At 47.7% G+C, this 21,868-nt stretch overlaps 1 protein-coding gene across 1 annotated transcript; it reads right to left on the bottom strand.

The window, feature by feature from the left end:
* Positions 1-243: 243 nt before the first annotated feature.
* Positions 244-21,654, bottom strand: Trf (transferrin). The gene is made up of 17 exons (NM_133977.2): positions 21,542-21,654; positions 19,264-19,436; positions 18,206-18,314; positions 17,329-17,505; positions 16,411-16,543; positions 14,952-15,007; positions 14,303-14,481; positions 13,419-13,596; positions 12,261-12,412; positions 11,170-11,260; positions 10,591-10,623; positions 8,731-8,901; positions 7,182-7,311; positions 6,561-6,625; positions 3,180-3,364; positions 1,863-2,046; positions 244-446 (listed from the first exon to the last, which is right to left on the bottom strand). The coding sequence occupies exons 1-17, from the start codon at positions 21,582-21,584 to the stop codon at positions 412-414; spliced, it is 2,094 nt and encodes a 697-aa protein (NP_598738.1). The 5' UTR covers positions 21,585-21,654; the 3' UTR covers positions 244-411.
* Between the last annotated feature and the right edge of the window lie 214 nt (positions 21,655-21,868).

The following is a 21,868-nucleotide window of genomic DNA, read 5'->3' on the forward strand; positions in this document are numbered from 1 at the left end:
AGAGGCATCGGATCCCATGGAACTGGAGATACAGACAACTGTGAGCCACCATGTGGTTGCTGGGAATTGAACTCAGGACCTCTGGGAGAGCAGCCTGTGCTCTTAACCTCTGAGCCATCTCTCCAGCCCCAACTACCTGAATCTTGAGCTCAGGAGACAAGGTTCAGTTTATATGATATTTAGTCAGATTGTACAAAGAAATCCTGGTGAAAATATCTAGAAAAGAATGGAGTTTGGGAAATATAAAGTCAGCAGTCGTTTTTATTTTGTGCTCTGTGTATGTGGTAAGGCACAGCAGCGAAGACTACACCAGTTAGCCCCAACCCCTCAGGGCATGAAGACCAAGAGAAGCCCATGGGCCACGGGAGGGAGCATCTGTCTCCACCACAGTGGCAACCCACCTCTTGGATTTTAATGTTTGTGGAAAGTGCAGGCTTCCAGGAGTCCTGGGGAGAGAAGAAAGATATAGGACATTGAGAATACTCTTACTTTTATGAGCTGTTTAGCAGAATGAAAGGAACCTGAATGGGCAATTCAGTATCACATAAATTGTGCCAAGGCTCATTGTTCTGCTAGACTCATGCATGCTGTGCCCCATCCCTCCCATCCCTGCTTCCCTACACAGCTCCTGAGCCTCCCACGGGGAGGGCTCCACACAAGGATAGAGAAGCTGTCATGTGACTTTCCTGCCCTACAGGCATCCCCAACTTTGCTTTTAACCAGTGAGGCTCTGAACTTGAATTCACATAAGGAGAAGCCGCCTAGGAAGGCCCTTCTTCCCTGAGAATGCGAGGCAGATGGTAGCTGGCAGTCCCCAGCAACGTCTGAGCTGGGTCTAAGGATGGAGTGGAGAAAAACAAAGCTAGACTGGTGTTCTCTGGAGCATACAGGTAAGGGAAATATTAACTTGGATTCTGTCACACTAAACCTCAACAATCACATTGCTCACACTAGAATTCCATGTGGCAACTTGTAAAACACATATATAGCATAGCTTGGCACAGTGCAGCACAGTGTAGTATAGTATAGTATATTGTCTCCGACCGTCAGATCTAGGGATTAAACTCAGGTCATCTAGCTTGTGCCACGGGCTCTTTTCCCCACTGAGCCATCTTACCAATCCACATGGGGCAACCTTGAAAGGGCCATCACCCCAGAGCAGCACAGTCTCCGAGGCTGTATCTCCAGCACAATAACTTAAATGAAGGCCAAGACTCACCTCCAAACTCCAGTGGGAGACTCACCACTGTATATCCCATGCACCCCCTCGCACTTTACAAATGTTTTCAGGTGTCCCCGCTAATCCCCAAACAGATGGTAAAATATATTTTATCCTATTTCAATTCCTGGAATATGGCATTGCAGATGCTGCTTAGCAACTTCCTAGCTAGCCAGAACTTATCATTATTGAAGTTCCCTAGAACAGAGCTGTCTAAAAGGATGTTCTATGAACAGAGCTGTCTAAAAGGATGCTCTGTGATAATTCTTCTTGCTATGGCTACTTTCAATTAAAATTGTAGCTGGGTGGAGTGAGGATATGATATCTAGATTTAATCCAGCTGTCACCTGAACTTGCTCTGTCACACCTTGCTAGCCATTGCCATATTGGACAGGGACCTCTAATAAGTTCAGTGCCCCTTTTTATCTTCTTAGGAATTGTGTGCATATAATTCGTCCACTGCCTTAGTATCCTGGGTCTGCGACCCCTTAACAATATGTGCATATAACCCACGTGGTTGTATATGCTAGGTTTTGCCTTGCTCACGTGGCTGTTTCCTAAGGGTTTGAGTTCTTGTAACTACCATTCCAGCACCCATCGCTGGGTTTCTCTGCGACCTCTCCACAGGGTTCATTCTACTTACGTGAGGTTGAGCACTTCCTCATGTTACCGACAGATTGCATGTACTCCGCTCCTAAGTATTTTTCAGGTGTGGTACCCTCTGGAAGTTTAACGAAACATTTGGTGTCATCCCTGAACAGAAGGTCCTTGGTGGTGGACTTGAACAAACAGAAATTGCCGGTGCAGTCACTTCCCCCAAATAAAGTCTGTCAAATGAGCAGAAAATAGACGTGAACCTATGTCTCGGACTGGAAACACCTGCAGGAAACTGAAAGGTCCAAGCCAGCCCTGGGAACAACAGAAAGCTACAGAAGATATTTATAATTGACATGGCATTTTTTTAAAAATCGACACAAGAAACAGAGGTATAAAACGCTGTAGAAAGGTTAAACATTTCACATTGAGTTTCTTTAAATATTTGGTAATGCTGCTATGAAACTGTTAGTGATTGTAAGACTGCTTGACTCAAATCTAATGTCAAACTAGAAACACCACTGAAGATTATCATAGGCTTTGGAAGGAACTTTTCAAAGTATGCTAGCCTATTTCTTTTAAAACTAATGACAAATTAAAAGGCAGGCAGCTATACCAGAAGGAAGGGTAATTTGTGTGTGTGTGTGTGTGTGTGTGTGTGTAGAGTGGCCCTAGGGATAAAGTGTTCCAGTGGCCCCTGTACTCGCTGCCCCCCAAGGCTGGCCCTGACAGGATTTTTCTGAGAGTAAGAGTCTTGTATTTTCCAGACTGTTAAGAATATGGTGCAACTGATACAAGCAAGAGAAGGAGTAGTCAATTCCGGTCCTTAAGACTCATACGAAGGAACATTAGAAATTGTTTTCAGAAAAACATTCTCGAGGAAAATAAAGTCCCGAGTCAAGATCCAGATGAGCTGGAAGGCAGATTCTAGGCTCGGAGGGGTTATGGGTCAAGTGGGAATTTGTCTGTCCTGACTAGGAGTTCCACAGGAGCAGAGCCAGGTCTGAGGAATCCAGTCCCAGCTAGCACACTGTGTGCCCTCCCTGTAAACACACATTCCCTAAGACGTGTGCATGCACCACTTTATTTATTTATTTTTTTGTTAACTTAGAAACATGTGTGTATGTGGTATTATTTCCATTTAATACGTGAAGAAACCGAACGTGGACATTTTAAGCCATGTGCCTAAGATGGCGTGGACCGAAAGCTGCCGAGCTGAGATTTGAACTCAGATATTCTGATCCACGGTCTGTAGAGTCCAAATTCTAGTTTTTAGAAAGGAAATGCTCACTCCGGAGCTCCGTTTAACTCCGAATAGCCTGCCCCTGCTAGGAATAAACGGTAGCAGACCCTGGGTAGTTCATACCTCCTGGCTAGTCAGTACAGCCTTAACCCGGGCTGCCTTCTCTTTTCGTGAGACCACAACATGGTTTGGAGCTTGGGCCAGGTGGCAGCTGGCAAAATCTTTCACAGGCTTCCTGGTGCCATCAGGGCAGAGCAACTCGAAGTCTTCCTGCTTCAGATTCTTAGCCCATTCGGCAGGGTTCTTTCCTGGGTAGAGAAAAGGGGTGGATCCGCCAGGTGGAACCGTTGTAGTCACTGGGATGTCACTGACCCACAGGTGTATGGAAGGCGTGTGCCTTCTGTCCAGCACAAGCCCATGTTTAAGGTTATGGTGGTGTTAGGAGGAGAGGATGGTCGTGTTCATTACAGGTAGCACTCGATTCACAAGAGCTTTTTAGTGACCACTCTCCTCTGACCTGCCCTCTCAGCCAAATGAAAAAAGAGCCACAAGCCAGGCAGTGGTGGTGCTCGCCTCTAATACCAGGACTTGGGAGGCAGAGGCAGGTGGATTTCTGAGTTCGAGGGGCCAGCCTGGTCTACAGAGTGAGTTCCAGGACAGCCAGGGCTACACAGAGAAACCCTGTCTTGAAAACAACAACAACAGCAACAATAACAAAACAAAACAAAAAGAAAAGAAAAGAAAACAAAGAAAGAAAAAAAAAAAGCCATGTTCTATGGGTGGTTTTTTTTTAAAGAAAAAGAAAAAAAACTTCTATTAAATTCCAATGCTAAACAACAACAATGCATTTATTTAAATAAATAAATAAATAAATAAAGCAAGCAAGCAAGCAAGCAAGCCAGGTGTGCTAATGCATGCCTTTAATCTTAGCACTTGGAAGGCAGAAACAAATGGATCTCTGTGAATGTGGGGCCAGCTGGTCTACACAGTGAATTCTAGGTTAACGGGAGATACAGAGTGAAGCCTGTCTCAGACAAAATCCCGAGACCTTCTGTACTTCTAGCTCCATCAAGGAGCGGGGAGAAGGTGGTGCTCTAAGGCAGTTTCCCCGCCTCTGTGCTGCCCTCTCAGCTCTCCAAACGGAAGACCCGCCCGGAAGACGCTCTCATATCGATACTCATCGATATTTTCAGTTTGACTTCATGCTAGTCCCAGGAGCTAATGTCCTATCTCAGCTGCTTACTTAATCTTTTCTGCATTCTCTTTGCAACAGTTAACCAACCGAACAGTCGATTTAAAGACCTCCGCCCTTTCGGAGGTTTTCCGCGGTTCCTCCGGGCATTTTTTATTGCCAGTTTTCATTTCTCGCTCATAAAGCGGGATCGTGACCTCTCTCGATTCATTCACTGTCCGCTCAGCTTTTCCCGTAATTGAACAAATACTGTGTGAGACCAGCGTTATCATATTTTAAAATTATTCCCTCACAAACTAAACACCCTCACTTCTGCGTTCCTTTACTCCCAATGTTTTCTCTGGCACCAAGCCTGGAAATCACAAGTTGTGCTTCCACGCATGCGCCTTGTCCTCATTTACCTATATACAAGTCTGTGTGATGTTACAAGCCTACATTTTTTTTCTTAGCAGTAGATCTTAACACATATGAACTTCTGTAGCTCTCAGCTACTTATATGCGTCACAGTTTCTTCTGCACCATTATGCAAATCAAGGTAATTCTTTAAAATCATTGGATCTTATTCTATAGTGTGACAATAACACAGTGTTTTTAAACCATTCCTCCATTAATAGATATTTGGAGTAATTATACTTTTTTTTTTTTTGCCACTACGGTAATGATGAGTGTCTATTGAATATGAATGTGCTTATGTAGATGTAGAACAGTTAATTCAGCTTAATTTTAATATAATCAAATTGCTTCCACCACCCTACGTGGTAAAGACTTGATTAAGCATGATCCAGGCCTTGGGTTAATTTCCAAGTACTAAGGTGGGCTGATGGAGGGACAATGGGAGGGACTGGCAGAGGATTATAACAAGGTTCTCTAGAGACAGAAGCTATGGAAAGAGAACTAGGAAGGGCTTGCATTTGTGCCAACTGAGCTTGTCGTGCCAGCATCCTGTGCATAAAAATAGCAGCTTGTCAGTCTGAGGAGCTGAGGAGATGGAAGGTCAGGTCTCCTACAGCAACTGTAACCAGGAGGTTACAGGTGTTGGAGCCTTTATGAAGAGTGGAGAGTCAAGGCCTAGAAATCAAAGACTTACTCAGAAAAGCACAGAAGAAATCAAAGGTGACAAAGAACCAAGACCAGGATGACACTTGGGTGGCATGAAAGAAAGCCTTTAAAGAAAGTTTAAAAATCATGTGGGGAACAAGGGAGGGAGAGAAGGGAGAGAGAAAGGGGGGACTGAGAGAGAGGGGAGAGGGAGGAAGAGAGAGAACAAGGTAGGAAGAGGGGAGAGAGGGAGGAAGGGATAGAGAGAGGAAAGGAGAAGGAGAGGAGGAGGGAGAGAGAGGTAGGGAGAGAGAAAGAGATAAGCAGAGGGGAGAGAAAGAGAGAGGGAGGGAAAGGGGAAAGAGGAAGGGAGAGAGAGGTGGGAAGGGGAGAGAGAAAATGTGTGTGTGTGTGTGTAAGAGAGAGAGAGAGAGAGAGAGAGAGAGAGAGAACACAATCAAATCAGTTCGTTAAATAAATTCTTAGTGTCTTCTGAGTGCAGTCTCAGGTGCTGGGAGGATAAAGAGGAAGAGAAAGAGCCCAGTGATTGCCCACAGCCAAAGTGCACACAGATACTTTGTAGCCACATAGACAGAAGATTCTCAGCAGAGTGGGTGTGCCGCCTGGGAAGGCGTCTCAGAAGAGCTGGTGCCGAGAGACAGTCCATCCTACATCAGTTGCCCAAGGCAGTGAAGAGAACAGACCTGAGAGCTGACAGGGCAGTGGTTAATGGCCGGAACGGCAGTTCCTCAGGAGCCCTTGGTGACATACAAGGCCTGGCGTGCTCATCCTTCCTGATACTCAAGCCCATCTTCCCAACCTTGCCATCCCACCTCATTCCTTAGCTAGCATTCCATGGCCCGCAAGAGCTATCTCTTCATCGTTTATCTAGTCTGGGTTGCATCATGGATTCTTACTTTAATCTATGGTTTGCCATCTGTTACTGTTAACATTAGTTTCATGTCCAACATTTCCAGACATGGCACTGGGAGATGCTATACACTGGCTCCCTGTGCTGTATCCCATCCTCCTTTGCACACGGCAGTGCAAGCAGCTTCCCACGCATATTCACCCTGCCCCAGCCTTGCAGGGACCCTTGCCATAGGGATCACTGCAGAGCAATTGCTTCTCTCTCCATTGAACATACAAGTTGAGAATTAGAACTCTCGAGCCTGACGGTTTCTGCACAGCTCCTATGGAGCCATCCCTGAGTCTCAGCAAATCCCAGTGACCCAGATTCTGGAGGGAACCAACAGAAGAGAGCGCACACATACCTTCGGTGTTATCCAGGACAGTCTGGTGTTTCACAAAGGCTACATCTCCTTTCTCAACGAGACACCTGAACAGGTCCAGATTTGGAGAAGAGAGAAGACAGGAGGTCAGACTGGCACCTGTCATTCAGAGGCACCTTGGGGATTCAGGTTGGTCACCTGATGTCATCAAGTGTTAGGGCCACTCGTTCTATCACTCAACAACATGCAGAATAAGGAAAGCAAAAGGCCCCAAGTTGCTGTGCAGTCAGTCCCACAAGCTCAGCTCCACACACCATGCTTTTTTTTTTCTTTATTCTTTGTGGGTGCGAGAGGAAGGCGTATATGCACGTTCATGTGAGTATGTGTGCATGTGCACATGTGTACATGTGTGCAGAGGTCAGAAGTCAACATTGGACATCTGCCTTTATCATTCCCCACCTTACTGTTTGAGACATACATGGTCTCTCCCTGAGCCTGGAGCGCCTCAGTTTGGCTAAGCTGGTGGCTAGTGAGCTCCAGAGACCCACTTGTTTCTCCTCCATCCCACACTCGCAAGTGCTGAGGTTAAAGACATATATTCGTGCTTGGTTTTTATGTGGATTTTAGATATCCAACTCTGTGTGTGTGTGTTGGAAAACTCACCTGAAAGCCCCTGTGTAACCATTATATTCCTCTTTGTTGTTCGGAGCACATTTGAGTGGGCCAATACACAGGTCACAGAGGGTGGAATTCTTCTCATACCCGGGAGCGCAGCCTTGACTGAAAAATTCATCTGGACAGAAGAACAAGAAAATGTCAGCTTTGTGTGTGTGTGTGTGTGTGTGTGTGTGTGTGTGTGTGTTAATTCTAGTGGCTTACCTAACCCCTGACAGGCTATGAAATAATTCACTCTGCAACCTGCCACCCACCAACCCAGAACCACCCAGACTATAGGTCTTTGGAGGAAACTTCTCAAGGTTGGGAAAGGATTTTGTGAGCATTCCACTTCAGGGTAAAGGAGACCCCTGGAGGACTGTGATGGTACCATCTCTAGCCTGTAGAATGAAGAAATGGAATTTCTAAGGTTGTACCATTCTTTCTTTCTTTGTGAGTTTCCCCTTCCCTGCCATTCATTAGAAGAGCTACACTACACCTCAGAAATCAAGAGAGGGATAGGAGACAGCCTCTGCCCATCAGCTGCTTCTATGGATGTGAAAATATAAGGAGGCTCAGGGAAGCAAGTTCAGGAGCCTGTGCTTTCTGCCTGTCACCCCAGGTGTCCTTTGTTTCTGAGACAGCAGAGCATCTCTGTGCAGAAATGTGTCCCCATCTCCCCTCCCTGCATATTCTAAGGTCGCAGAGTTCATAGTCATGTTTACAGTTCTATCATTTTTAAGGAGTTGCCCAAATTTAGAGGCATCAGGAAAGAAGATCTGAGGAAGCCAATATGAAGCAAAGCCATGGCCAAAATTTTCTGTTGGGATCTTCTACTCAGAAACATAAGGAGATAGAAACAGCCTCAGGTAGAGGACATAGTCAACTGAAGAATCCTCAGGGCTGAGCAGGGACTCGGTGAGATGACCAACACCTTAAGGGACCCAGGAAACGGCAGCCCACATAGTCATATCACAGAACCCTGATGGCAGAGATTGCTTGATATCCACCCAATGTCTGTTTCCCTTTGTTCCTCCGTAACAAAAATCTAATTTGGTTTATAGTAGGTACATGTAGGTAGGTGTCTGACAGGACACCTAAGTTCTGCACAATGGCAAGTTATATGCAAATAATTGCTTTCAAGTCCAGAAGGCTCTTTTCAAGCACTGACCATAGTGGGTGTAAATTTCCACTTGTTCTCCTTGCCTGAATTGTGACTGCCCAGGCAAGGTTGCTTTGAACATGGAAGTACTATGATGGAAATCGTGGACCGGAAAGAAGGAGAAGCTCTCAAGACCTTATCAGCCGTGGACTGCTCACCTCTGATCTCCATCATGGGAGAGGCAACTAAATGTATATCTACTGACGCCATCATTTGCCACTGAGACAATCATCCTGACTCCATGGCTCAGCTCCGCACCCCTCCTAGCTTTTTTTGCTATTTCCTTGAGGTTCATTTTTGTGAAACTCACTTTTATGAACCCTGAGCCCACCGCCTCCCTCAGGACCCTGTTTTTCTGCACGGCTCCTCCCAAGCTGCCTTCCCAGCTCTGCTCACCGAATTTGCAGTGGTTGATCCTGTTGTACAGCATGCCCATAGGGATGTTCCAACCAGCGGTTCTGTCTACCCCAGTGTGGCAGGACTTCTTGCCTTTCAGGTTGTTCCAGGTGATGCTAGTGTCCGATGCCTTCACCACAGCCACGGCATAATACCCTTTAGGAAAGATACCTGAAAAGAACAATTAATATCGCTGGGGCCTCCCAAAGTATCTGCTTCCAACAGAAGCCACTGTCTCCCTAGGACAGCGAGGATGTCCTAAATAGCATTGTGTCGTGAAAGGAATTCCACAACATCTAACTCCGGTGAAGAACAGGACAGTCTTGCAGGAAGAATCTTAAAAGCAAAGTACTAAGATCACATGGTGCCCCGTGATTATGTCCATATTAAAAATGCTTTGATGTATTGATTTAAAAATAAAATAATGGGCTCAGGAAATGACTTGGTTGGTAAAGTTCTTGCCATGTAAGCAGTTCGGTCCCCAGAACTGATGTAAGATAAAAGCCAGGCATGGTGGCATGTGCTTATAATCTCATTACTAGGAAGATGGGTACAGACAAATTCCTGGGCCTTACTAGTAAGCCAGCTTAACTTACTCCAGACCAACAAAGATCCCATCTCATAAAACAAAGTGGATGACTTCTGAGAAATTCCACTTGACGTTGACTTCTGACCTCTACATGCCCCATCACAAGTGTGCACATGTGCCCACATATACATGTATACACATAAAATAGCAAATATTAACATATAATCATTAGGAAGAAGGCTAACATACAGCCCTTACCTGTATGCATAAGGTTATTGAAGTTAAAAGCCAGTAACTCACTTTCCAAATTATTAAATCAAAGACATGGGTACAGAAAAGTTAATGGAACTCTGGCATTTTGTATATGAACATGTATTGGGGTTAATCAGGCCAGATTCCCTCTGATAATAAGAATATGATTTTATACCAGGATAAACATAAAAAAGGAAATACCAACAACACATTGGTTGTAATTTTCTATAGCACAAATGTGACCTCAGTTGGGGCTGGAACACCTGTGATTCTGTTTTCTGTTTTAATTAATTCAATATACTTTCTCCAATTGAAAACAATCTGTGGAATAATAATGGCTCCTTCTAGATATGCTAAAAACTGGGAGGTTAAGTTTAGCTGCAGGGACAAGACTACAGAATTGTACACTCATAGTTCTGTGGAATACAACCTAAGGAGACTGAACACTAGGACTCAGGGTCACTTTGGCATTTGAATTCCTGTTTGCTCTGGTGCCATCTTTTCAGATCCACTCCTAATCAAAGCCTTAGTAAGAGATGGGCTAGTCTGGTTTCCTGGGCCCAGCCTGGATGGAATTCCATGCACTTAGACATCAGCATTTTGAAGTGCTCCATTCAGTCCTGCAAGGACTACATAGACAAGGTCTGTGCTAACTCTCATCTAAAACTCTGAAGACTTCATAGGATTCAAAATGGTAGGAAGCAATGGGAAGAACCTAGATTGTCCCCAGGATCAGTTGACAGGGGCAAGAAATCCTAGCTTTGTCAACAGATGTTCTAGTTACTGCTTTGTTCAAAGATTTGTTTGGAGACCATTCATAAATTCTCAACCCTTGGGTTCCCTCATGCATCCTTATAGAGACAATACCTACATATTAACAGGAGATGAGTAACCCTGTATCTGAGTCACCACACACACACACACACACACACACACACACTCCTGATCAATTACTATTCTTTCATCTCACTTTGCCTTCTAAAATTGGCTTTCTCCATTGACTTATAAATTTGCCTAACCACTTCTCCCAACAATGAGAATTTACCTTCCTGTGCCCGAGATTACCCGTTTCAACTCACCTTGTTGTGATGGGATGGCACAATTAGAGCTCTCTGAAAGAGAATCAAGAAACCATTAAACATTTATGTATAGGATAGAAAACCCACACCTTTCTCATGAGGCAACTAAAACTAAGAGGCATGGATAAGACCACACACACCTCTGATTTACAATAATGTCAAGACTCTCCAGATGTTGAGAGTTCACCTGGCTGTTGACCTCTGGGACTCATTCACAAACTGCATTTCAAGTGTCTTGCTCACTGTGTACCAAGCCCACAGTGGGATGTTGACTGAACTTATTTGTCCTGCTACAAGGTAGCAGGAAAAGTGAGCCTTCTGGATATCGCAAGACTTTCCAGACTTCCTATATGTCCTCTGTAATTGGATCCTTTTTATACCAGAAATCTCATCTCAGGGACTGAGGATCCCACCACTCTCATCCTTTAAGATGACTGTGGAGATTCTAGGTGAGGGCGTCTCAGAGACTGAGAAAAAGCTCATGCAAGGAGCATTTTATGGTGGCTGTGGGATAAATTGGGCTGTGATTCTCCTTCTACCATGGCTCAGAAAGAACACAGAGGCACTGTCCTCACTCACCGTAGTACTCTGCCATGACAGGCACTAGACCACACTGGCCTGCAATGTAGGCATGTCCTCCATCCAAAGTCATGGCGTCCGCTTCTCCGTTCTGCAAAGACACAGGAAGACACAGCAAATGAAGAGTTGCTATTTCCTGTGCCACCTGCCCTTTTAGACTGGCCTCTTGAAGGCCCCTCTCAGCCCAAGTTATAAAGCCAAGGGCAACAGTAGATGTTGGTACCGGACCCCTGATGATCAGTCAGGCACGCCCAGATGTTAGTGTATTTTTATATAAACTCTGGTTCTGTGTTAGCAAGCTTTGTATGAAGTTGGTTTGATTTTTCTTGCCTTGACTCAGACAAAACAAGAAAATGGTCTGTAGCTAAAAGAATGTAGTATCTGAAAATGTAGATAGAAGAATGGGGTTCGCAGTCAGTTTTGCTTTCTGATAGATATCTTAGAAAGCACAAAAGAGTCAACTCAAAGAATAGGCAACTGGAGAGGCTCCATAGAGCACAGAACAGAGGCAGGGGTGTGAGAGCTTGGAGCTTCCTTGCCCTCTCCAAGGCTGCCACCCTGCAGAACCTCAGTGTATTCTCTGAGGCAGAAACGCCAGGGTTCGAAAGACACAAGAAAGGCTCACAAGACACGATGAGGTGCTAAGGTGGGGTGTGCTAAGCAACCCACACAGCACACTCTCAAGAAGAGGGTTTTCTCTGAGTCACGGTGATGACAAGGGGTGCTGTTTTTCTTCGTTCTCGGGCTCAGGATTTAGAAAATTCTCTACAGGCAATTTAAAAATGCTATCTCGATCAATGAAGTGAACATGTACTTGCTTGCGAAATCAAAACGGAGCCCTTTCCACACTCCCCAGGGCACATCCTGAGCCCAAAAGGCACTCTTGTCATGGTCCAGTGTCCTTTGACAGGAGATGGCTCAGTTTACCCTTCTACTGCGCTAATGTAAAGGGCATCCTTCAGAGCTGAACTCAAACCATGAGAGCAAGGAGTCTGGAAAGGGGATTTCCATGCAAGAGTTACACTTGCTAACTCAGCGGGCCAGCAGGCCATAGTGTTGGGGACCCACCCTGAGAGGCAGGAGACACGTACCACAATCTTTTCAATGCAGTCCTCAGTGGTCTCTGCTGACTCACACTCTATCTTTCCCTCACTGATGATGCTCCACTCGTCACACTTGGTTCTCTCCAGGTGACTCAGTGCACACCACTTCACTGGCGAGTTGTCGATCGAGCCCTCCGGGCCTGTGGTACCAGAAGAAGAGCCGGGGCTCAGGTAAGAAAGGCTGCAGCAGCTGTCTGGTAGATGTCAATGCTGCTAAGTGCTTTATGGAAATGATGAGCTAAATAAACAGATCCCACCAAGGAACTCCTAATCGTCTAGGGAAGCAGATGGGACACAGCCCAACTGTAGTTGATTTCATTTAAGTTCAGCTTTTCTTCCGAGGTAAGATTTAGTTTTCTTTAATTTTAATCACGTGGGGTGCGTGTGTGCGTATGTGCGTGCATGCATGCGTAAGTGCATGAATGTGTGTGTGTGTGTGTGTATGTATGTTTGTACATGTTAGTACAAGTACCCTCAGAGGTTTGACTTTGGTTTTCACTACTGTAGGACTTTGATTTTTTTTTTGTTGCTGTTTTTCATTCTTTCATTTTGTATTTATCTGTTCAGTAGTGTGACTATCTCTCAAACATTTGTCCTCTCCCTGACCTGAAATTCCTTCCCCAAACAGCAGAGTCTAGTATGTGTTTATAAGTTAGGCACCCAGCCGAGTCTGTGGCTGGTTGTCTAATACATACCTACTGAGTGAATAAATTATTAGGCAAACCCCCAGTCCTCCAGTGAAACCCAGGGCCAGATCAAACTCCCTGCATCTCCAGCTTTCATTACGCCCATGTTGACCACAATATTGGCAAGAGATATACAGTCTGCAGAAACATGGAGTTATTTACTTTCTAATAGTCTAATTGGCTTCATAAAGGGCAGGGGGCTACCCTAATTTTTGCAGAGGAATGATACTAGTATGAACCCAGGTCATTTTAAATGTGACCAGCCTTTAAAGCACTTGGTGACCTCTGGGTCCTCTCATGGTTGATGCCAGCCAGCATCAGTCTAGCCCTAGGCTCACAAACAGGATGGAAATGAGAACAGCAGGAGAAGCTGTCAGTCCCCAGAAAGACCATGGCTGCTTCTTGACCTTACCAGGTTCCCCACATTCCTGGGGTCACCTAGTTTTCCCTGAATACTTACACACGCCTTCCTGCTGATTCCGAATGGCAGTGACATAGTTATGGCCAAGGTACAGCCTGTAGTCCATCCTTGGGGGGACCCTTAACAGCCCAAAGGCAGAATCTTTAAACAGCAGGTCTTTCCCAAGAGGAGAGCTGAACAGTTGGAAGTCTTTTGATTTGCCTTTGCCAAAGTGTTCCTGTTTCCAGAAGGAAAAACAACAACAACAAAAACAAAACAAAACAAAACAAAAAAACTATAAAAACAGTGGAGTGAACAGGGAATTAGGGAGGTTAAAAAGAAGAACAAGAACTGAAGAGAACAAGAGAAACTTCAGGAAACTGATCTTAAAAGTGTGGGAAACTTGGAGGTACCAGGAGAGAAGTTATTCGGGCATGTTCTCCATCACCCAGCGCCTCTTTGTCCGGGATCCTGTAAGGACCATCCCACATTCCCTCTCCCTGTCTGCCTGAGTAGTTAAGTGAGAACTAGCTGAGAACAAGTGAATCTAGTGCAGAGGCTGGCATGAGTAGGCTTGACCAGAGGAAACTGTGTTAACCGACCTCAGCCAAGAGGCAGGGGAAGTCAGTTCCTCTGCAGTCTGGGTGTGTGCGCGTGTGCCTCTGTGTGTGTGTGTGTGTGTGTGTGTGTGCGTGCACGCGCGCGTGAGCGAGTGTGACGGAGATTCTCTTTCCTTCTGGGATTCTCTCTGGGCCTTGAGGGCCTAATTCAGATGGAAAGGGTATCATTGGTCAAAAAGGTGGTGGATGTTGATACCAGAGGAGACACTGGCTACTCTATGAGGATGCTGGAGAGGTTGGTGACCCGGCTGTCTTAGTGTGTCCAGATGTCAAAGAGATCTCTGCACAGAGCGGTAAGCAGGACAGAGGATGGCGGTAAAATACCTGTGCCACTTTGAGAATCTCCCAGATCAAGTCTTCCTTGCCATTGTTTTTTCGAGCCACAACAGCATGAGAAGGGATCCGAGCCAGGTAGCAATCCTCATACTGATCCACTGGCTTGCGGGTATTGTCAAGGCAGAGCAGTTCATATTGGTCCCTGTCAGCCTTCTCCGGCAAGACCTCTAAGGAGGGAAAGTTCAGTGAGCCTGTGGCAGGCTGAACCCCTCCCCATTTTTGAAGTCCTGTTAGCATTGAAAGCATGAACTGAAAGGTCTAGAGGGATCTCTGAGGGTCAAGGAATATGCAGGAAGGTGAGCCTATGACCAGTTAAAGACACAGAGGCTTCTGTAGGCCAGTGAAGCAATGGTTGCCCCCATCCCCTGACTCCAAGCTCAGCAAGACTACTGACAGGCAAGGTCAGCCAGGCCAACCTCCAACCCTTGGCTGTGACACTTCTTCCCTAGAGGGAGAGCCATTGTGTGGTTTGAGTGTTGGAAAGAGACCCATGAATCTTGGTAGAGACCCCCAAAGTACCTTCCTCTGCATATATAGAGACTCAAGCAGCGGGAGAGAGACCCTGCATGCTCAGGTCTGGCCACTAGCCATGAAAAGGATGACAAGGAACCGGCCAGAGTCTTTCCCCATCACTCACCAAATATGGTTGTGTGCTTGACAAAGGCCACATCCCCACCGCCATCTTTCAGACACCTGTGGGAAAGAAGCCCATGAACAAGGAGTCCCAGAAGGTGGACCCTGCTCCTGGTCCAGATCACACTGTCACCTTTCAGACAAGGCCTGAGGCTGAGTGGCCCTCATAGTGGAGACAGCTCTCTAGGGTGGGATGCTGACATCCACAGTACCACTGGGATGGGGGATGTGCTCACGTACCCCAAAGTGGCTGACAGGAGGTGAAAATAATGTAAAAATCTTCAGATCCTTAGTATGGAAGATGACAGTATTTCTACCCTGGCTATGTGGATTTCAGGGTATCAGAAGACAAAAAAGAGAGAGCAAGAAATTGGGCATAAATGACACAAAATCCTATTCCTAAGAGGCTACTTGCAATTGATGCTGGCTTCAGAAAATCAGGGTTGTTTGTTTGTTTGTTTGTTTCAAGATAGTGTTTCTCTGTGTAGCCTAGCTGTCCTGGAACTCACTTTGTAGACCAGGCTGGCCTTGAACTCAGAAATCTGCCTGCCTCTGCCTCCCAAGTGCTAGGATTAAAGGCGTGTGCCACCACTGCCTGGCGAAAATCAGTTGTTTTTGTTTTGTTTTGTTTTGTTTTTGTTTTTTGTTTTTTTAAGGGAGTATATCAACCATATTTCAGGACCAGTCTCATGCCCAGGAGTAGTTGGCCAACACACACACACACAGAGGACTTCATGTTTTGTTTTGTTTTCCCCTGTGTACTTTTGGTTTGGTTTAATCTTCAGTGTTGGTGTGTGTGTGTAAGAAGGTATGGGGGTGCAGTGTCCTCTGGTATGGTGATAGAGACCCAGGGGTAACTTAGGCAGAGCTGGGTGGTAAGAAGCCAGAGAAACCTCTGTAGACTTAAAGACAGATGGTCCATCTGTAGCATCATTCCAGGAGAACAAAGGCCCAAGAGGGACCGGCACAGCGCCTCATTGTCCTTACCAACCCAAGGCTCATGGAGCCATAATAGAGGCTCACATGCCCTGCCTCCCTCAGAGTATTTTATGTCCACTGGACAGTTTTATATATGATTAAAATATATTATATGTAAAAACATAATTTAAAAAGCCACATGTACTGCTGGGGTGGTGCGGGGCAGCGTCTAGTATCCTGAGCATGGTCTACTGTGAGGCACTCGGGGTATGTAGGTCCCTTCAGATGCTACCCAGCCCACTGAGAGGAGACGCCAGCCAGATGCGGAAGCTCTGAGGAGAGAGGACTGCCAGAACAGGGCTTGAACTTTGACATCAGATGGAAGGGGACATAGGTTACCTTGGCCTTGAGAGCCCCAGGTTGTAACCCCGCCTTCCTGGGAGGACCTTAAGCCACCTGCATGCTTTTAGGTAGGTTGGCTCAGCAAAGAGCCCCCATTTGAGGACTTTTGGCACTGGCCACCACAGAGTGTCAATTCCACTCACTTGAATGCGCCTACGTAGCCAAAGAATGGTTGAGTGGAGGAGCAGCCACAGCCTGGGCACAGTTGACACAGTTTGGGGAAGGCCACTGGATCTGCACAGGGGACACAACTGCCCGAGAAGAAACTGGACACAGCTGCTCGATACAAAGAAATGGACAAGGCATAATAAGCATAATGCCATCACCCAGCCTGGGCTGGTGAAGGAAGGCAGAGGCACAGTCCCTGCCCAGCACAGTCCCTGCCCAGCCTTTCATGTACTAAGCAGGGTTTCTAGACAGGAATAAGTTAACCCCTGCTCTTCAGTTACCCTCCCGGGGACACAAGCAGTACTTCTTGCTAAACAAGGCTTGCCCTAGACTTTGCCCACTCTGTTTCCAGGTTTTTTTTTGTTTTTGTTTTTTTCAAGACAGGGTTTCTCTGTGTAGCCCTGGCTGTCCAGGAACTCACTCCGTAGACCAGGCTGGCCTCGAACTCAGAAAGCCACCTGCCTCTGCCTCCCAAGTGCTGGGATTAAAGGTGTGAGCCACCACTGCCAGGCTCCAGATCTTTCAAAGGGTGCCTCTGGGGGCTGTAGTACAGCCTAGAGAGGTGCAGGACAACCTTATGACCAGCAGGTGGAACCAAAGCATCCTTTAACGGAGCAGAGGTGTGTGTGGTGGTGGGGGTGATGGGGGTTGAGGGTGTGTGAGGGACTGAAGTGAATATGGAAATCCACTGTGGACCCACCTGCCCTTTCATTCCTCCTCAGGTCAGCCTCTGCAGGGGTGTTGGGAGCTCACAACAACAAGAAGGTTCAAGTTGCCACTTCTAATTGTTTCCCTCTTCCTCCACTTCCTTGGAGTTCAGCCTACCTGCCTGACTAACCAGGACTGTGTGGCCCCAGCAGTACAGGATATTCAGAATAGAAATGGCGGCTTACCTTTCTCAAGAGGACTGCGGGGCTCCGACAGCTTACAGAAGAGCAAGCCAATGGGGATGACCCAGCCTGCAGACCTTCCCAGGCCTGTGTGGCAGGACTTCTTGCCTTCGAGCTGGTTCAGCTGGAAGTCTGTTCCCTTCTTTACCACAGCCACAGCGTAGTAGTAGGTCTGTGGATCTGAAAGGGGACAATGTGGAGGGAGGACTTTGACATGGCCCAGAGAAGCACTGCTTGTCAGTGCTCTGTCCTGATGAAGGAGAGAGAGAGACCCAGGGGTAACTTAGGCAGAGCTGGGTGGTAAGAAGCCAGAGAAACCTCTGTAGACTTAAAGACAGATGGTCCATCCGGGAAAACAAAGGCTCAAGAGGCATCGGCACATGGGTCATGAGCGCCTCATTCTCCTTACCAAGCCAAGGCACCAGGAACATGTGAGAGCCACAACAGAGGCATTCTCTGTCTCCCTCAAAGTATTTTACATCCTCTAATATGGTGACAGGGACCACCAGAGCTATCTCAGAAGAGCTTCTTGGACTGCTAAGCTCCCTCCGGGCACTATAGGGGTGGGTTTTCTCTTGTCCATGGCGCCTGAGGCTCTGGGGAGCTTGGACACTTCCCCAGATCCAGTGAAGGCCAAGCTGGACCCCAGCCTGCTCTCCATTGAGGATGCCTGACTCAGAAGGTCCATACCAGCCTCCAACCAGCCCAAAGTCCTCAAGATGTCTCCATGTGTGCCCGGAGGGCTAGAAGATCTCATTCCCCATGGACTCCCCAAAGAAAAGGCTTCCTAGCGTTTCTAATGTCGGCTACCTGCCTACAGAATGAGATTTAACATCTACTAAACCACGGTCCCCCTCCTGGGTATTCTGGGAGAACTCACGTTCCACTGATCCATAAAACTCCGCCGCCACGGGCTTCAGGTTGTTCGGAGTCAGGCCGGCATCGTACACCCAACCCCCATCCAAGGTCATAGCATCGGCTTCACTTGCCTAGAAGAGAGCGAGTCCCAAAGACTTATTGCAAGGAAGGCTTCCCTACACCAGAACAAGTGGGAAGGACCTGGCAGCGCTCCATGGGTCTCGGGCTAGAAAATCCCAAGCACAAGCACATCCAGCCCTGCCGGTTTGGGTTGATTCCATCTAGAGGAAGAAATGGAGTCTTTTTTTTCCTCACTTTTCCCTGATGATGTGCCCAGTACCTGGACAAAATGCGGATTTACCCATCGGCAGTGGTCGAGGCTTGGTCTGGCAGGCTTGGTAGGGGGGAAGGGTCTCTCCCTCTTCAGAGGTGGGCACTGCTATTATACCAGAGGCTCTGGCATGGTTGTAGTGGAGCACCCAGGGTCTGTGGGTGGCTGGGTTCTTATATCTGTTTCCATGCTCGGCCACACAGTGGGGTTTGTCATTCAGAGACCCTCGTGTTTTGAGAGTCCCTGTAAGCTCCTCTGTGGGTGCTGTCATGGAGGTGAAAACCCTGAAGGTGCTGTCTTTGTTTTTTTTTTTTTTTAAAGATTTATTTATTATTATATCTAAGCACACTGTAGCTGTCTTCAGATGCACCAGAAAAGGGTGTCAGATCTCATTACGGATGGTTGTGAGCCACCATGTGGTTGCTGGGATTTGAACTCAGGACCTTCAGAAGCCCATCTCACTAGCCCAGAAGGTGCTAGTCTTAACACTGAAAAGCTTACTGCTTTTCCCTATAGTCCTGGGCCCCTGAAACAGTAGGAGCTAGCATGCCATGGCCACCTACGTGTGCGGCCACACCCGGATGGACAGGAGAATTCAAGCCTTGGAATGATCCTCTTCCTGCCACTCTTGGTATAATTGTCTACTTGGACACCTGACAGTCCCCACCCCCCAGTTCAATTTTTTTTTTTCCACAAGTGAGTCAAACCAGAGGCGTATAGGGGCTACCGTTCCCGGCAGCAGGACTTACAGAAATGGCCTTGATGCAATCCGGATAGGAGGTTTTCTTCACACAGGCAAGCCGGGGGCCATCAGGCGGAAGGACGGTCTTCATGTGGTCACGGAAGCTGATGCACTTGGTATTCTCGTGCTCTGACACTGCGCACCATTTGACCGTTTTGTCAGGGACAGCCAGACACAGCCCTGCAGGAGAGAAGGCGGAGGCATAAAGGACCCGCTCCCCGTGCCTGGGGAGAGAACGCACCACTTTACGAAGGGTCTTAATGGCCACCTCTCCTCTGTTCCACCCTCCTCTCATCCCTGGTGGCAGTCATGACAGAGCACAGGGCTCTGCTGCACTCCGATCCTGGGAACAGATGAATCCGTTCGCCCCAACGGTCTGCCATGTTCCCACCTAACCCTGGGCTGCTTAGAGAGATGCTGGGGTAGCTGAAGGTGACAACCTGCTCTTCTTTTGCCTTGGCTGAAGGTCCACATCAAAATGTGAACTTCAGTGGGCAAACACCATCCTCAGCCACCTTCAGACAAGGCTCTAGACACCAACTCTAGGAAAGGCATACCGTCTTTTAGAAATGAGAAAGCTGGCCTTGGGGGAGGAAGCAGGTTTGTCCTACGTCATCATGTTTGTTAGCAGCCCAGACACTAGGTCTGATGGCCAGGCCCCAGGGGAAGATAACGATCTTAGAAGCTTTGCGTCTCTCTGAGCGACAGTTTGATCACGAGTTCACCTGTGATACTCTTCAGCTGTCTTCTGTTGAGAAAAGGCTAGGAACTCCCTTCTATGCAGCAGGCTTCTGTTTCTACCAAACCTTCCCTGGATGCTTTACCCCCTTTGGGCCGCCATTTAGAGAATCAGCTGAAGACAATTACGTGTATCACGATGTGTGTATGTGCTTATATAATCGGGCTCCCATGTGGTGTGTGCATGTGCAGATGGGAACACATGGGGGGTGGGGGTGGGGGACAAAGGGCAACGTGCGGTGTCTCCCGCTATTACTCTCTGCCTGATTTTTTTGGAGACAGTGTCTTTCACTGAATCTGAGCCTTGCTGGTTCCACTAGATTGTCTGGCCAGAAAGTCCCTGGGATCTTCCTGTGTTTGCTTCCCCAGGGCACTGTGGGTTCCCTGGGATCTTCCTGTGTCTGCTTCCCCAGGGCACTGCGGTACCCAGCTTTTTACATGGTTGCTGGGGTTCTGAATTTAGGTCCTGGTGTTTGCATGCTAAGCATCTGCCCAGTTGTACCATCTCCCCAGCTGGGTCACCACTGAAATCCACACGATGGAGAGATGCCGTCTGTGGGACCTGGCACTCCTAGCTCTTGTCACATCCCTTCCCTTTCGGGCAATTCAGCAGGGCTGACTTACTGACTCAGCAAGCCCACAAATCACTAAGCATGGATCGGGGTGGGTGAGGCCAATGGACCTCAGGATGGATGAGGAAGGACAACAGGGAGACTGATCGTCCCCAGCTCCTTCCCTTTAGTTCACCGTGGCCAGAGGGATAGACGACCTCTCTAGCCTCTTCAAACTAGTTCGTCTAACTTGTAAATTTTGACCTTGGTCCGGTGTCACTGTGCATAGCCACACAAGGTGTCCTGAGCTAACAAGCACGGAAGCCTGTTTCAGGCTGACAGTTGTTAGGGATGACAAATCACTCAAACTAGACAGCCCCAACACTGTGACAAATGCTAACTACAGTCCAACTGGAGCAGGCATTTGGGTCTTTGAGACCCCCCCCCCCTCTGGTGAGGAGTCAGCAGGATGCAGGACTGGGACCTGTGACCTCACCCTCACCTGACCCTCCCAGGCATGTGCGGTAACAAGCAAGACCCGTCGCAGGAGAAATACAGGTATGATTTGAACCCCAGAATTCTGGCTTCAAATCCCACACCCTAGTCTAAGCCACCAGCGCCAAAGGCATCCAAGGAGGCATCAGACAAAGGAGAGATAGCAGGATTAGATCTCAGGAAGTTGTGACTACCACACCATGCTGTTTGGACTATACTGAGGCCCCGGGATAGCGCCTGGGTAAACTGGTTAAAAGTTTTCTAACATCGCGTATACCATATCTTCAAATTACTGGACATAGGGGAGACAGCGTGATGAGGATAGTGAAAGGTAGAGACTGAATCAGAGCCCCAGATGCATGTGGATCCACGTTGTTCCTACGCTATGGAAGATGAAGATACCACAGAGAAGAAGCAAGGGGCTGGAAGCTGGGACTTCCAGCTTTAGCTCCTAAGGGTTGCATACATAGCCAGCCAGTCATCCCCTGCACGCACACTCACCCAGGGCAGCGCAGGCCAGCAGGGCACCCACGGTGAGCCTCATCCTCTCGGTGTGTGTGTGGCGAGGAGCGGGGAGTACAGACCGACCCGCTTCTGCGCCGCCTGCCCGTGGCCCGCTCGCCTTTATGCACGGAGGGAGGGGGCCGGCTGGGCGCAATCTTTGACCTCTTGTGTTTGCGCAGTCCAATTGCCCAATCACCCCGCATCCACCCCCTTCCTTTCTTGCCCTGATGATCACCTCATTTCCTGAGCTGTGGGACAGAACTGCGCATGGAATCCACTACCACGACAATCACACACACACACACACACACACACACACACACA

The sequence above is a fragment of the Mus musculus genome, chromosome 9 (genome assembly GCF_000001635.26).
Source record: "Mus musculus strain C57BL/6J chromosome 9, GRCm38.p6 C57BL/6J".
Classification (NCBI taxonomy): domain Eukaryota; kingdom Metazoa; phylum Chordata; class Mammalia; order Rodentia; family Muridae; genus Mus; species Mus musculus.